The following is a 16,286-nucleotide window of genomic DNA, read 5'->3' as shown; positions in this document are numbered from 1 at the left end:
TCATGATTTCAAAAAAGTCATTTATTTTTTCGTAAGTATTCTATCATTTTCTTATTTAAAAGAAATGGTTAAAAAAAATTAGTATCAATTGGTATATATTATTAAACAAGGAATTATTTTACGTGGGTACGTATATAAAATTTAGATAAAAAATTTTAATCTGGAAAAATATTGAAAATCATTTGTATCCTGGATTGTAGTTCATTTTCGTTTGATATTATCCGATAATAAAAAGGAAAAATAAATTTTTTTTTTTCACAGGACATCGACTTATATCTACGAGACGTTATGTAATATAACTGAAACAAGGATTGTTTGATCATATTTGATGATTTATATATATTGTTATCCATTTGTAGACTTAAAAATGTAATAAATGTAGTTAGAGTGAAATTTTTTAAATTTATATATCTATTTAAAAAAAATTATGATATAACGATACAATATTATTTAATATATAATATTAAGCAGCACATCTCGAAAACTTGAATAACTTAAAACTTAAATTTTAGATTGAGTTTTTATTTCAGTTTTCAATATATATACATATATAATACAATAATTTAATATCTACATCTCGCCTGTCATTCCACGTATACTTAAAATAAAATCTTATATTGTGAATCGTTTTTTAAATTTTGATAAATTTTATATTCTGCACTCCATATTCCCCCACGAATGAAATAAATTCGCCAACTCGTTCCACAGGCGGAATAGTCTGTGGAAACGAACGAATACACACGTGCATTGAGCAAATATTTTTAATGTACATACAGTAAAAAGAGAGCATCGATTCTAAAATGAAAATATACATAAGCGTACTAAAATCAAATATGCGTTCCCCGGCGGAGGGAAACTATCGTTACATTAAATTTTTATATACGGGGAAACAACGAAATCTTTTTAAAATCGTATTTCTTTCGTTGATCCTTGAAAAATGTCTCGTGACTCGCAAAATATGAAGACGCATCCGAATATCCGGCTTATATCGTTTCGATTTCACCAACCATCTTCCACGTTTTACGAGGCGACGACTGACAAAAAACACGCGCGTATCCGCTTCCTTCTCGCGAATTACCGTTCCAAGATAAACAGGGTACAGGCCAGTCATTATTCTCGTAAACGTTGTTACAAACGAAAACGATCCAGAGATCTCAAAAGAAAGAAAACCAATTACAATCAACTAGAAAGAGAGAGAGAGAGAGAGAGAGAGAGAGAGAGAGAGAGAGAGAGAGAGAGAGAGAGAGAGAAAATAGTTCTTTTGTAATGAATTTTCCTCCTTCTTTTTGAAACGAAAAATTAAATTTCGATTAGGGCTTTAAAATTTATTATCACGCCATGTGATAGACGACACAGGTGCTAAGCAAAATGCTCGTCTAGGGATTTTAAATCGTCTACGTGCTTCCACCTCGATGATTTTCCTTATCTATCACTGCTTCTCTCTCGGCTCCCTTTCTTGAACATGTGATATCTTGACTATGTGGAAATCAATTATCGTTGAGGGAAACCACTTAATATTCATGTATTCTTGTGAAATGTAAACGGAAACGAATCGAACGATGTATATTCTTCGATGAGAAAAACTTTGGAAAAAATTTCTCTTCTCAAAACTTTTCCAAATTTTATTATTAAATTTACTTTTACCACTCTACCATCGAGATAGAATATTATTTTTAAATCTTAAGCAGATGATTATCTCTTTGCAATAATATATTTCAAATAAGCATACTTTAAACAATTTTTCATTAAATATTCAAATAAATTAAAAAAACATTTATATTTTTTATTACGAAGATGATCCGACATCCAAAGGACGATTCTCGAAATCTTTGAGAGAAATGATTGATTTCTCAGTTGATGGATCAAATCCATCATTCCTTCGAAATTTAAACACGTGTTCGGTTAGTTTGCTTTGGAGAGCGGATCTCTCCAGGCAAGGAGAGGAGGAAGAGGAATTACGTGACATCCGCATCGTCTATTCGAAAATTGATTTTGTTACACGTAACTTACTACATGCACTTGTTCGAACAAGAGGATGGTTAGATTCGTCGAAACGTTTTCGTATTTAATGGCAGAGCGTATACGTTCGCCTACGAGTTCCACGATAGATTCTTATTTGCCAGTGAATTCTCAAGAGTAGTTGGCAATTAAAAGTTTCTCTACGGAACCCTTCATCGTGATTTCACCTCGATGCTTCTTGCCTCGAGCCGTCGTGGAAACGAGGACGTAACAAAGAGATTTGTTGAAAATATTAGCGAAATTCGAGACGACGAAGAATTCCTTTTCTTTGAACACAGCGTTCAATACAACAAATTTCTATCGATGAATCATTCCTCCTCGATTTATCTCGTGATTCACCTTCGACACGTCACCGAGAAAATATCGGGCATCTTATGTTACGTCATATGTACTAAATATCGATATTTATGGAGCATCTTCGAAGAGGAGAGGAGGAAACATTGTTTCAGCCTACGTTTTACGCTGTTTGAATAAGAGTCAGCAGAAGGTGTTTTCCAACTTCTGTTTACGCTCGCGAATTCTATGTACGTTATATACGTTGCACCTCTCTTCTTCGAAATTCTTCGAAAAGATACCTCGTGAAAATGGACGACGACCGATAGGGAACATCGAAAATTCGACGATCGTTCCCGTGTCCGCGATATTTTGAATTTTAACGCGAACAACCAGGTCACGGAGGATGGACGAAGGAAGGAAGCAAAGAGGGGGAAAAGAGGTTGACAAAGAAGGAAATACGATAAGATAAGAAAGGAAGGGACATTCGAAAAGTTTTCGAATCAGAATACAAGATACGATCTTTGGCGATTTTTAACCTGGTTTTCTATTAAAGTCAGAGGGATGTTTCTCCTCTACCTTTACCTCACTCATCGATGAGATTATATTATAACTAAATAGGATAACTTTCGAATTTTTTAATATTTTAACAAAAAAAAAATAATTGTATCTTCATGATAATATAATCGGATTCTGAGCAAATAGATATTTTAATCAGAATTTAATTCTAATCCGCGATTTTCGACGAAGAATAGAATCTTGAAAATGATATTTTAATAAAAGAATGTCAGAATCAGGATTTTCAAAATCTAACTCTTTGAGCATTTCGAATTGATAAAATATTCGAGTAAATTTATTAACGCTGCAAAACTTCCTCTCTTTTAAATTTCCAGAATCTCCCGAATCGTAATATGTAGCATTTTTGATATGCAATCGTAATACTTCCAAGAATATTCCAATCTCGATAAATCTTCCACCCAATCCAATCGAATATTTTCGAGTTCTCTACACACTTGTAACCATTATCCAATGTAATAAAATCCTATTTTGTTGCAACTCGATTTCCCGAGTTTGAAACGTAAATCCGTGGATCGAATATTTGACATTTACTTACCTGATATACGATGATCCTGTATAAACAGTTTATTCGTTAAACGACACGGTTGCACGATACTCAGGATTGAAAAGTGGACGGTACGTGGTCCGAATTATATCGTGGAATTGTTACAGGGATCCCCGTAAAAATTGGGCCGCTAAGGGATGTCGTAAAGAGGATATATCCGGCCCTCATCCGGAGGAAAGATAAAGGCTACGCAGAAATATAATCGCCGTTAATCGTCATCCCGGGCCACGACGAAGCGTTTGATAAATGGAAGAAATCGATCGAATATCGCTTCTGTGGCTTTATTGCCATGATGAAACGCGGCGACGATGAATCCCTCTATTCGATCGCATTGTTGCGGCCATCTCGAATCGACCCTCTTTTATTTCTTCATTAGAACGTTTGAATTGGCGTGGAAACGACGACAGGCCAGTAACGACCGATATTTCAGGGGATGATGGTTCAAGGAAACGATTGCAGGATTGCAACCCTTACACAGGAGAATATTCGATTCGTTCCCTGTTTGGACGATTTTTCTTTTCCACTTCGAAATTAATTCGAGGAATAAATAGTTCACGAATGCAATCAACACTTTGGAACTGAACGTATTTGTTAGATTTGTCAGAGTTAAGTTTCGAAGTTACGCAGTAGTTATAATTATGTACATTTGATTACACGTAATATATTATTCATATATTATTCTCTGGGCGTATGCGTTGTTAGTGTGCTTTTAATATTGATTTTCAATTCACTAAGCGGAACGTAATTATTGAATGAAACTCCGTTACGAATCGGTCCAAATGTTTCCAACGTTTCCTTAACAAAATGTTACTTGAACCGTAAAGAAGTTAAATCGATCAATATTTCGGATTAACGGATTTGACATTTGAAAATTGAATTACACGTACGTAGTAACACGTAAAATGCACGGTTCGAATGCACGTGAATTTGAAATCGCAACGCCGGCGCCAACGTTGGAACGCCAGCCAGGCATTTCCATAAATTTTGAAACGGGAATGGTTCCGAATCGAGGGCCCCTCCCGCGTAAATGTAAATACATATCCACGAAATCCCTCCCTCTCTCTTTAATCATCGACGCGCCAGTTTCTCCGGAGTGTATATCGGAGATTCGTGGAACAGAATTGGCGATAGGTTCGCGCGAGGAGCATTCAATTTCACTCGAGTATCTCCAATCAGATTCTCGAGAGTCAACATTCCGTTCCACCAAACCCACTCGATGGACCACAGGAACAAGGCTAATTCGATTTCGGCGTAACGCGGCTTACCAATCGACCTCGCCATACGTGTGCCTCAACGTGTTACCATATATCATCGGATACAAAATCGTGAAACTGAATTGACAAATTGCCAGGAAAGAAAATCCAATATACGTGTTATACTTTGACTTATGATCAACGGTCATAATTTGAGAGATACAAGCTTTCCTCTAATTTTTCAAAAATACGTGTCATTTCGTTCCACGTCATGTCCAATATCTATGCTTCGTTAAACTCTTGCAATATTTTTAATTGTCCATAATCGGATAAATATTCTTTTTCATATTCAGAATGATACATTAAGGCTTTCGATCGTGTTCGAGATAAATTACATTTTTTTTTTTTTTTGTAATTGAAAAACAATCTTTCGTAAAATCGATCGTTTCCCACGGATAGGCGTTCAGCCATAGGATTTTTAAGTAAGGAAAAAAAAGAAAGAAAGAAAAGGGATCGTCTAATTTTGGCAAAGACAGAGCCTTACCTTCGATCTTCGTTCCGCGACGCAACGCAACGCAACGTTTGAGAGACGAGGATTTATCGAACGTAGGTGTGTTGGCCGGTCGTGTTGTTCGTTTATTATGCTAGCTGGTTTGCCTGGCTTATATTGTGCCGGGCAGCGTTGTAAATGCGCGGCTGGCTCTGTTCTTCCATCCACCGCCCGTTACAGTTTCCTTCCTCCAGCCTCCTCAGTTCCCATTTTCTCAACCACTCACGACTCGCGTAGGTGCGCCCGTGTACGCTGTTCGATCCCCAATCGCGAGTTTCGGCGCGGATGCAGCCTCGAAAAATTACCGTGCGCGAGATGCCCGTAGTTTTCGAGTCGACAGTGAGCTCGGTTTACTCTTTCGATCGATCGTTCTCACCGCGCGCCTTTATCTTTATTTCGCCTTCCTCCGCGAATGCGGCTCGAGTGTAATTCGTGTAAATTCGTGTAAAACAAAAAAGGAAAAAAGAAAAAAAGACGAATGCCTCTTGCTTGGTGCGATCAAATTGGAGACAAGAGAGATCACGGGATGACCGTATCCGAGAATGGATCCACAACAGAGATGGTCTCCATAAATTCGGCCAGAAGTTCCAAGGTGATTACATCTTTCGAAGGATGAACTCGAGATTCTTCTGCGAAGATTGTAGTGCGATTTCTATGATTTCTTCCACATGGACGTATACAGTGATTCGTATTTTTCTTTCTTCTTTTTTTTCTTCGTTATATTATTTTCTAATTAAGGCTGGTATAAATTTTTCCATTGTCTCTCTTGAGGCGTAGCGAATTGTTCGTTGTAAAAGTTTTTCAAGGGGCGGTGTTCCCCTCGTACGGAGGGAAAGGAACGAGAGAAGAAAACGGAGAACGTTCGAGAGAGCGTTTTGTCGTGTACGATAAAATGCGGATGTGCATAAGAGCATTCGTCTCGTTGCGAGACGTGTCTTTTCAATGATTCGTGTCGTCGTTTGAATCGGGATCGAAAAAAGAAAAAAAGAAAAAAAAAAAACGCGTATACCTCGATGATCTCGTGAAATCTCGTACTTATCAAAAAGGACGCTTTCATCGTTGAAGATTATTTAAATCTGTCAGAAGAGGGTAATCTTACGTATGATGATCAGGGGCGCGGTGCCTCTCAGATCGAACTCGACCTCCTCGAGGAACACCCTGAATATTGTCACGACCAGGGTTAGTCAACAATGATATTTACACACGATTATATTTATACAGAGTCTCGAAAGGATATTCTCTTTATCTTCGCGCGAAATTATCGGTGTATACATGTAATAATAATTTTCGAAAGGACAGAGCTGAAAGAAGGTGTGGTAAAAAGAGAATTGGACGTTTTATTCGCGATACGAAATTTAATACAGTTCCATTCCACACTTTACGGTCCCACGCTTCCTTACCCGATGCCTTGAACTTTTCCAACCATCCGTGTTAAACTTCTCCGCAACATCGAAGACGGATGGACAACGGTTTTTCGCATCGATAGTTCCCATCCGTGCACTCTTTTTAATAATATCGTCGTACGCCCCTTTTCTTCTTTTTTTCGAAATGAGATAAAAAATTCAGCTTCCTCTGCAACAAAGGAACGAGTAATAATGTTTACTTTTTAAAAAGCTTATATTCGTACGAATATAACAGTTTTTAATGATGAAATCTCGAAATGCAATTTTTTTTTTTTATCGCGCCTTTCTCTCATCGCTTTATAAGCTTCGTAGCTTTCCACGTGAAACGGGCGATATACACTTTACAAATCAAAATATAGAAATATATACAAAAGCAAAGTCGCGTTATTAATGTTAATCCTTTGTTTTCGCATTTATATGGAAACGAGTCATATGCTCGCGCGAAGCGGAACAGAGAACACTACGGTATTTTCTATCCAATTTGGAGGATTGTTAACTCTCTTCATTTCTCTACATCTGCTTCGTGGTGCGTTTATCAACATTAATATTATTTTTAGTTTTAATTAAAGATACATAGTCGGATTTCTGACAATTGAGAATTCCATTACGCGTCAATCTTTTTCTCGATTAACTATTTCAATATTAATTATTCTCTTTTTCTCACTTTTCCTTAAATCAATATTTTACTTTAAAAATACCCAGTAATTTCATTTAATATAGCTCTATTGTTAACGTAGATTACAAAGATTTTGAGAAATCTCTTTTATTTTGAAACTCTTGAAAATCTACATAAACCATTTACATTTCCCATATATTAATTATTCCATTCCATTTTCAATTACAACAACAACAACAACAACAATAAAATACCAGTTTCAAGACAAACATCGTATCTAAAAATACCAATCATCTCCATCATTCTAGAACCTCAACCAAAAATCGGATCAAACCTCGAATCGTCAATAAATCCCAAAGCGAAAGAAAATCATGAGAGAGAGAGAGAGAGAGAGAGAGAGAGAGAGAGAGAGAGAGAGAGAGAGAGAGAGAGAGAGAGAGGAGTGCGTGATCTTCCATCGCGCCACGTATTCCAATCGAAGTCGAGGAAAATAATCACACGCTCGTGATTCGATCCTCGAAGCAGATGTCGGAAACGATCTGCACACGGTACGGTTACGGACTCACGCCTTCGCGACTTTGTGCTCGCCCCACGAAATAGATCGGCGACGAAGAGTGGTCGACTATCCCCGATTTGAATACGATAATAATAGGAAAACGCGTGTCGGGATGATGGCCGCGGATGCACGCAGAATGCAAAGCGATCCCTCGAATTGCATCGTCGTGGATGCAGTGTCGTGGGACTGGAAATGGATCTCTCACTTCCGCCACTGATCGTTACTCAAAATTTAATACGCGAATTCCCGTTTTCTCCCTTCCTTCCTTCCTTACTTCGAAGCATTCTGCAAGCTGTAATTTTTTGATATTAAACGATTTTTGTTCGAACTCGTTTCGTTCAAGGAAAGTTGGAACAATGATATCCTTCTCGTTGAATTTTGATTAATATAGATTTAATAAAGGGAGTTTTAAAAAGGAATTTTTTGGAAATTCTTTATACTATATTTTTGATACTTTGGTAAATATTAATCCTTGCGTTATTAGTGAATATGGTTTTTATTTTTATAATGAGTACTATAATAAAATGTAAAAGGACAAAGTGTCTTTTTTTAAAGTATTCGAATAATTCGGAAGAAAAGGACTTCGTACAAATACGAAACGATACGTAAAGAAAAAGTTAAAAAGAGATTCATCGTTCAGACAACAAGATATTTTGTAAATATTAATTTTAATAACACCTTAATCATTTTTAAAAAAATACCATCTTATCTATTTTTTTTCTTTAATCTAATTTTCGAGAAGTAAATTCAAACATTCTTTTGTAATTGTAATTTTAATACAACGATCTCTTCTACGCGACTATCCCTTCTTTTTACCCTCTTCAACTATAAAGACGTATTTATTCTCTTTTCAAGCACGTCTTCCCTCAACGAGCGTTCATAAATTTACTGTCAGCATCAAAACTAGCATCTCTCCTTTAGAATTTCCATCCCGACCCTCCTCGTACGCCGTCGTTCGTGTACATGTTCCAACGTTATCGACGTTATCATCATCCCACATTTTACATCCACTTCACGTGTCTCCGAACGAATCACCGCTGCGGAGTAATAGTCGAAAAAGATATTCGATCCTTCGAGTATACATTCTCTTCGTCCAATTTTCACATGTGTGTAACAGTTCGAAATCGAAATTCACGGAGCATCGTTTGTATATTTGTCATTTGTCGACAGGAGGAAAGACGTCGGACCGGAAGATACGTCGCGGGTGGTGCTGTGCTGGCAATCATGCTTCTGGCCGTGCATCAAGCGCTCCTCAGGGACGCGTCCACCATAGCTGGTGTATGCATACCGGCCATAATAATGATCTCCTACATTATATGGATCTTGTATTCCGCCCATCGGGACAGACGAAAGGTAACGTGTTTTTTTAATCGAACAATGGCCGCTACGATCCTCAAACGAGTTCGCCGTTCCTCCTTCCTGGACCAGTGCCAGTAGATTCGTTAAATGTTTTCGATATCTTGGAATATTGGGTTTTTCGGGAGAGCTGGAAATTTTTTTCCGTCTTTGTAGTAAAATTTTCCGATACTTTGTCAATTTCATTGATAAAATTTTCGATAAAATTAGAATGGCGATCTCGAGAAAGAAAATCTTTTTTATCTCTTTAGTTTTTTTTTTTGTAGAAATTGATAGTTCTGCGAACTAGATGCGCGCGAGACTTTTTTAATTAAACGCATAAAGCGAAGCGTATAAATTTTCGAGCAAATGTTCGCGAAGAATATTAGAAGGGAGGAATTGTTCGAGCTCCTTTTTTCTCGTGATTCTTTTCGTCTCTTTCTTAAAAAAAAAAAAAGTTTGACGCTTTCTCATAAAGAGACTAGACCGTCATTCAAGCCAAGTAATTTTCTAAAGCGTCTTCCCCATCCTTTCGCCATGCTTCAATTTCCTTGAATTCTTACTTAATCTTCCGTTAATTCTTTCTTTGATCATTTTTACTTGCTTCTTAAGAATCTGTCTTAAGTCCATTAACAAAATATCCTCCTCCTCAAAACGTTCTCCCACGTCTAAGCAATAAATACACGAGATACGCGTTCTTAACGTCGACGTTTAAATTTATTAAAAGTCTTGCAAATCTTTTTTTACCTATCTAATTTCTATTATAATAATTCTTTGCAAAATATCCAATCTTCCTTACATCCAAATATTTATCCACCTACGTATTATATATTATTAACGAATACATCATTATTAACCCCTTTAAATTTACTCGAAAAAAAAATTATTTACTCGATAATTTACCTTTTTACTCCAAATTAATTATTCTATTCCAGAATCATATCCTGCTTTCAAACATTTATCCACATACGTAACACCGGCCATCATCGATGCAATAAACGAACAACATTCCCAACATTCTTAACGTCGTTGCGACCGTTCCAACGAGTCATAATCCACGTTCACTGGCCGAATTTCCGTCCAATTTTCGTGGAAAGTTTCGGGCGATGGACCCCAAACTTCCCTCCCTTCCTACGATGTAATTGAATGGAGGGGGAGGAGGAGGGAGGGAAGCGAAGTTCGGAAATAAATGTCATTTTCGAGGATGCGCAAAAACCGGAGGCAGCAAATCAACGGCAACACGAGCGAGTAACAACCTCGAATTGAACGAAGCTTTTTTTTTTCGCTTCCCGGCTACTTTTAATCTTGTAAATAAGCCACGTGGGATGCAGCGCGCCCCACGGCGCGGAAACTGATAATCGAATTCGACTGGGATCGGCCTCGCGGAGATCGTTTTTGAAAAATCGGCGTGGAAACCTCGATGTCTCGTGGAAATCGCGATCGAGTCAGATCGATTTACTTGCGACAAATCGTATTCGCCTCGTCAGTGTTATCGGTTGAATATAGATTTTCGCTTGGAAATCTTCCCTTTAGCTTTACGTCACTTTACGTTGCTTTAGAGAAACCTAAGTTTTAATTTAGAAATGAAAATTCGTTGCACTCGATGTAATTTTTCATCGTCGATCTACGTTTTCTCGTGTGGCTCGTATGGGGTGAATTATCTAAATTATTTGCCAAATAGAAATAAATTTTCCTTCCTTGTTAATTAGAGAGTTCGATAAATAAGGATCTTCTGAAATCGTTTTTTACACAATTTAGTTTCTCTAAAAACAAAAATAATTAAGATGATTGTCTCATTTCGTAAATTGATAATTTCACGAGAAAAACGCATGAAGGAGAATTCAATTCCAAAAATTTCGTTCCAAAGATTGAAAAATCGACTTTTTTGAAATCTTTTGATTCGATAAAGCGTTATTTTTTGTTTTTATTCGTACAGTGGCGATCGATCGTGTGACACGCGATCAAATAATACAGAATCGGAACAAATCGTTCAACAAATTTTTCGCAAGATTATTTCATTGGTAACAATTTTTCGCGTTCATTAAACACAACGAAATTAAAATGTGTTCCATTTGTCCGTTAAAAATAATTTCGCGACTCGATTTGCAATTTTTTCTTTCTTTTTTTTTGTAATAAGCGATAATTTTCCATCCCATTTTCCCTCTGTCGAGCCACGTGGTATTTAACGTAACGTCTTCGAATACAAAAAAGGGGATTATTATCGGTAGATAAAAAAAATGAACAATAAACAAGGAAACTGAAGGGGTACACGGGAAAGTTTGTCTAAACTGGAACAAGGTTAGTTGATAATACGAAACGAGGTTATCTTCTCGTGAACAGGATTCGTGATTTACGATGGGTGAGAATGGCGCCAGTTCCGCAGATTTTCTTTTCGTTAAATACATCCTTGAAAAAATTGCGAAAAATGCAATTTTTTTTTAATTAACTTCCCTCTAACACCCTTCCCAACGGGCTAACTAATCGAATCACATCCACGTTATGCAAGACGACGGAAATTGTAACTTTCTTTCCTGCGACGCAAAAGGATTACCTCAACTCTTTCGCCAAGTTATTGAATTCTCCTGCCCTACTAATAACTTTTAGTCACCATTTTTCTGTGCCACTTTCTTCCTCTTTCTTCCTCGTTTCTACCTCATAGTAAGACTTTCCCAATTTCTATTAATTTTATACGAATTTTGAGAAAGAAATTTAAAGTTTTTTGCGAATAGAAAATGTAATGCATATTAAATGTTTAGAAAATTGAATACATGCTTCGTAATATAATTCTCGCGAAATTTTAATCACCGAGAAATTTCTGCACTAATTAAAATTCCGAATTTATTAAACGAAGACAATAGTTGATGAAAAATATTTTGTCAAGAATTAATGCGTATCTTTACGAAGTATTTTTGATTACATTAACATAAATTTATGATTTTATCCATTCATAATCTCGTAAACTAATAATCACGATTTGTATCATTATGAAACATATATTTCTTAATTGGAAGACAAACCGATTTTTATTACACTTTCCCAAAAAATCAAACCAAACGATATACTATTGATCGAAAAACATCGACTTCTTATTCCACCTTTCTAAAAATACTCAAAACAAGAAACATTATACTATATCCAAAATCTAAAATCTCGCGTGAAAAGAAATTCTCGAGTGACTATTTACAGAAAAAAAAAAAAGGTTAAACAACTCGAGAAACACGAACAAACTTCAAACGCGTCAATCCTTCGTTCAATCCTCTCTTCCTCTCAACTCACGAAATACAAATATTCTTCTCCTTTTCAAACTCGAGCGCGACTCGACAACTATTCGAATCGACGACACCCTTCGCCCTAGTCGATGCATGAGCGCCCCTCTTCTCTTTGTTGGCTTAACAACACACAGTTTCCCGATCGACAATACCTTTGCCCCCGATCTTCTCATCAAGAGAAGACACACACGATTGACGCAGAACACGAAGGGCTCGAAAAATGTGTAAACAAGTTTGCCAAGTTACGTTGCCAACTTGCTTCAATCGACGATTCTGGTTTTCAGGCGTTGAGATTCGCGACAGCGATGCAGCTGACAGAAGTAATCAGCGTGCCACCCAGGTCGAACGGAGAGATCTGCAGAAACGGGGCGAGCAAGGACGAGACACGAAAGTCAAACGGTTCGAAATCAGCCTACAATGTTCGAGAGTCGTCGTCCCGCGAAAATCCTGCCTTCTCTTCCAAAGACGAAGCTGCGTGAGAGGAATCGTTCAACTTTATCACGTTGGATGTGAAACCAAAACTACTCGATTCTGGTTTTTTATCACGACGAACTTTTCACCAGAGAAATACCAGTATTTTTTCCTTTTCTGTTATGTTCTAAAACATTTGATATTTTAGATGTAAGTTACCGATTTTTTGTATTCTCTTTTTCATCCAAAATCTTCCAACAAATGGTAAAAATCGAAGAGGATAAGCGGATAATCGATTCGATTGAATTATTTAAACGTGTCATAGAAGGGTGATGCAAATCCAAAATTTTGTGCATACGAATTGAGAACAAGTTCTTTCCCATCGTATTGTTAATTGTTATCGTTTGAAGTTTCCGCGAACGATTTTCATCATTCAAGCGTATGTACAACGATTCACAACTTTACAATTTTAAATTAATAAACGAAGAGAAAGGCAAAAGCAAGAGTCAAGACAAATATTAAGACGGTAAACTTAGTCTTAAGAGGTTTAAAACGAGATTCGAACGGGATCGAGTCAGCATACTACAATTCTTTCCGACTTTAATCGTTCCCCCGAGGCAGAAAGCGAACGAACCAGCTTCGTGCACAACCTAATAACATAATAAATACTTGGTTCGGTTTCGTTTTCGGGGCGGCCCGATTTCTCGCGATAGAATTATTTGTTTAGCCCCGTGGCCGGAATTATTTGTTTCCGCGGCGGTTTGTGATGCAACAACGTTCCCGAACGCACGTTGCCCCTGTTTCCCAGATAAATCTATTTAGCGAGGCAGATAAATCGCGAAAAACGCGACATGTAATACATTTGGAACAATTGTCGCGACAAATCCTATTTTTCGGCCGAAATTTTATCGGGGGAGGCCGATTTTTCCCCCACCGATCTCTCTTCTTTGACGACAAGTTTATTCCAAATTTATTGTCTCTCGTCCTTGAGATTTCCATTTTTTTCTTTCTTTCCTTTTTTTTTTTTATTTTTCTATTATTTACGAGTTCTCCATGCAACGCCATTTGTCGGAAGGTCCACGGTGAATTACGCGGAGATAGAAAGGGTGGAACCGTGGCCATGCCTCCTCGGTTACTTATTAGCCTGTGCGTGGCTCGTAAATCGCGGTTATAAAGAGTTACGCGGAATATTACTTGAAAAATACGAGCTACGTTTAATATTATGTAACGAGGAACTCGTTATTGCATCATTTTCATACTTCTCGATTATCATTATTCTCGGGTAAATCGGAGAATGAACATCTATCAGGTATTATCAATTGTAATTTTCTTTGTGATTCCTGATCTTTGATAAAAAAAATGAATATAATATGGGGGGTTCTAAGATAAGTTCTAAGATAATCTATCTAAAAAATCCCGTGTTTCACAATATCAATAGATTGAATAGAAATTCCGGGACAATTTCGATTAAATTATGATATGAAAATATCATGATATGAAATAAATCTGATATCGATCCATTAACAAATGCATCTAATAAAAATTGTCTATTTCTTTTTTCTTTTCTTTAGAATTTAAATATTTAGACTGTAAGTTCTTTTCGTGATTCGAAAATAATAATAATAAAAAAAAAAAAAAATTGGAGAATGTTCTTCGCTCGAGTGTTAATATTTACAGTAGAAGTTCTACTGTGTGCATATAATTTCAATTAATCTTCCTCTTTATCTCTCCCCATCTTTCCACGATTATGTAAATATTTAACCGAAGCCAAATGCAAGGTAAATAAATGCAAGCGGCAAAAGGAAGCTGAAATGCGCAACTGGGATCTCATCTCTACGTAATGCAGACATCATCGAGGAGGGTGTATATAATAATAGCGATACCAGAAGAATTATTTTCCCTCTCTTTATCCATTAATGAGGAATGTATAATCGTATTTTATCTCTTGAAAATGAATTTCATTCCTACCTCTTCAAAAAACCACGGTGCAAACGGAAGAGAACGCGTTAAGCGATAACCAACGAGTTTGAAACGATCCCCGGCAGTCGTTTGTGCGTTTCAATTTCCCCTCGACACTTGAGTAATAATTCTGGAGTACCTTGTTTCGCGTTGAATTATTTGAACGAACGTGTGAAAAATGAAAAAGGGAACGCAACGAATTGACGGCTTAATAAATTCCACCGTTTGATAAATGACAAGTGTTAATTAAGAAAAAAAGAAAAATATATATATAAAGTGAGTTTCCAATTCATTAAAGAAGCTTTCAGTCCTCGCGATTTATTTTTGTCGAATGCGACGTTTCCTTCCTTCCTTCCTTCTTTCCTTATCTCTCAATTAATTATTTGCAACGCGTTTAATTAAAGGATCTATGAGCGAGTGATACCCAAGGTGAGAAAAAAGGGAATAAAAATAGAGAGGGAAGTCGAGGAAAAGAAGATTTCAAAGGAAGAGAGATAAAAATTCTTTGCTTTTCTCACGTTTATCTCTTTGCATTCGAATTGTGCACCGACGTTATGCACGCTGTGAATTGCGAATAATAGAACGAATATATATATATATATAGAGTTTTTATTTGAAATCGATCGCGAAAGTTTAATAAATTGTCACACAAAGAATACACGATAAAGGTTATTATGTGTACAAAAGGTATTAAAATTGCAGTTAATTGGAGATTTTTCGAATACCGAAATTACAATAAACCCAGCATTCGACACCTTCGATAATAGATTTTATTTCATTTTTCAATTGGCAAACGTTGTGTACCACTTTGTGTACTTCGACACGTGGTACAGAAATATCCAGAAACTTATTTTCAAACATAACACGTATAACAAAATATAAATATGCGACAACAAAATTATGCAATATGATAAATCAAAATATCAATGTTTCTTGTTAAACATTTTAATTGTCCCAATTTTTGTCCCAAATTTATTCCTTGATAACGATAAAAAAATTATTATAAAACTTAATTTTGATGTATCATCTTATTATAATTATATTTTAATTGTTAAAAAAAAAGGAATTAAAATCGATAGAAGGGAACAATTGGCGAGTGCAGGGGGTTAAATAGAAAGCGTGACGCGTCTGACCGCTAAGGAAACCGCGTTTCGATCGAATCCAGACCAATTTCCACGAATTTACATAGCCCCATAATTCAGCCGCGATCCTATTTCGACGCGATAATTTGATTCGTCCGGCGCGGAGTGCATGATTGTAGCATCCATCTTTCGACGGTCTCGACGCGGAAGGAAACACGTCCATTTCGATACACGAACACAGTGATTAAACGCTCTTTCGTTATCCCTCTCCATCATCCCCGTTTCCCTTCCAAATTCCTACCTATTCTCGCGAGTTGAGAGACTACAATCGATAATAACGAGAGGAAAACGGAATTGCAGTTCTAAGATAATCTATCTAAAAAATCCCGTGTTTCACAATGTCAATAGAAATTCCGGGACAATTTCGACTTTCGATTAAATTATGATATGAAAATATCATGATATGAAATAAATCTGATATCGCGCGTTCAACGTTT

At 36.7% G+C, this 16,286-nt stretch overlaps 1 protein-coding gene and 1 long non-coding RNA gene across 4 annotated transcripts in view; one reads left to right on the top strand and one right to left on the bottom strand.

Moving 5' to 3' along the window:
• The first annotated feature begins 1,726 nt into the window (after positions 1-1,726).
• On the top strand, positions 1,727-14,356 carry LOC122712251. 3 transcript variants are annotated; one of them, XM_043931740.1, is made up of 4 exons: positions 5,625-5,750; positions 5,930-6,337; positions 8,904-9,086; positions 12,622-14,356. In XM_043931740.1, the coding sequence occupies exons 2-4, from the start codon at positions 6,260-6,262 to the stop codon at positions 12,814-12,816; spliced, it is 456 nt and encodes a 151-aa protein (XP_043787675.1). In that variant the 5' UTR covers positions 5,625-5,750; positions 5,930-6,259; the 3' UTR covers positions 12,817-14,356. The 3 variants fall into 3 exon arrangements, with proteins under 3 accessions (XP_043787672.1, XP_043787674.1, XP_043787675.1); XM_043931737.1 differs by lacking the exon at positions 5,930-6,337 and having other exon boundaries at positions 1,727-5,750; XM_043931739.1 differs by having other exon boundaries at positions 1,727-6,337.
• Positions 6,476-16,286, bottom strand: part of LOC122712252 — a 67,797-nt gene continuing 57,986 nt past the window's right edge. Inside the window, exon 2 of the long non-coding RNA XR_006346293.1 lies at positions 6,476-6,730. This is a non-coding gene — a long non-coding RNA (uncharacterized LOC122712252). The remainder of the gene's footprint in view (positions 6,731-16,286) is intronic.

This window comes from Apis laboriosa, unplaced genomic scaffold, assembly GCF_014066325.1.
Source record: "Apis laboriosa isolate Shangri-la unplaced genomic scaffold, ASM1406632v1 scaffold1_cov151, whole genome shotgun sequence".
Taxonomy (NCBI): Eukaryota; Metazoa; Arthropoda; class Insecta; order Hymenoptera; family Apidae; genus Apis; species Apis laboriosa.
Note: the sequence above shows the minus strand (reverse complement) of the source record. Positions and strands in the feature narration are given on the sequence as shown.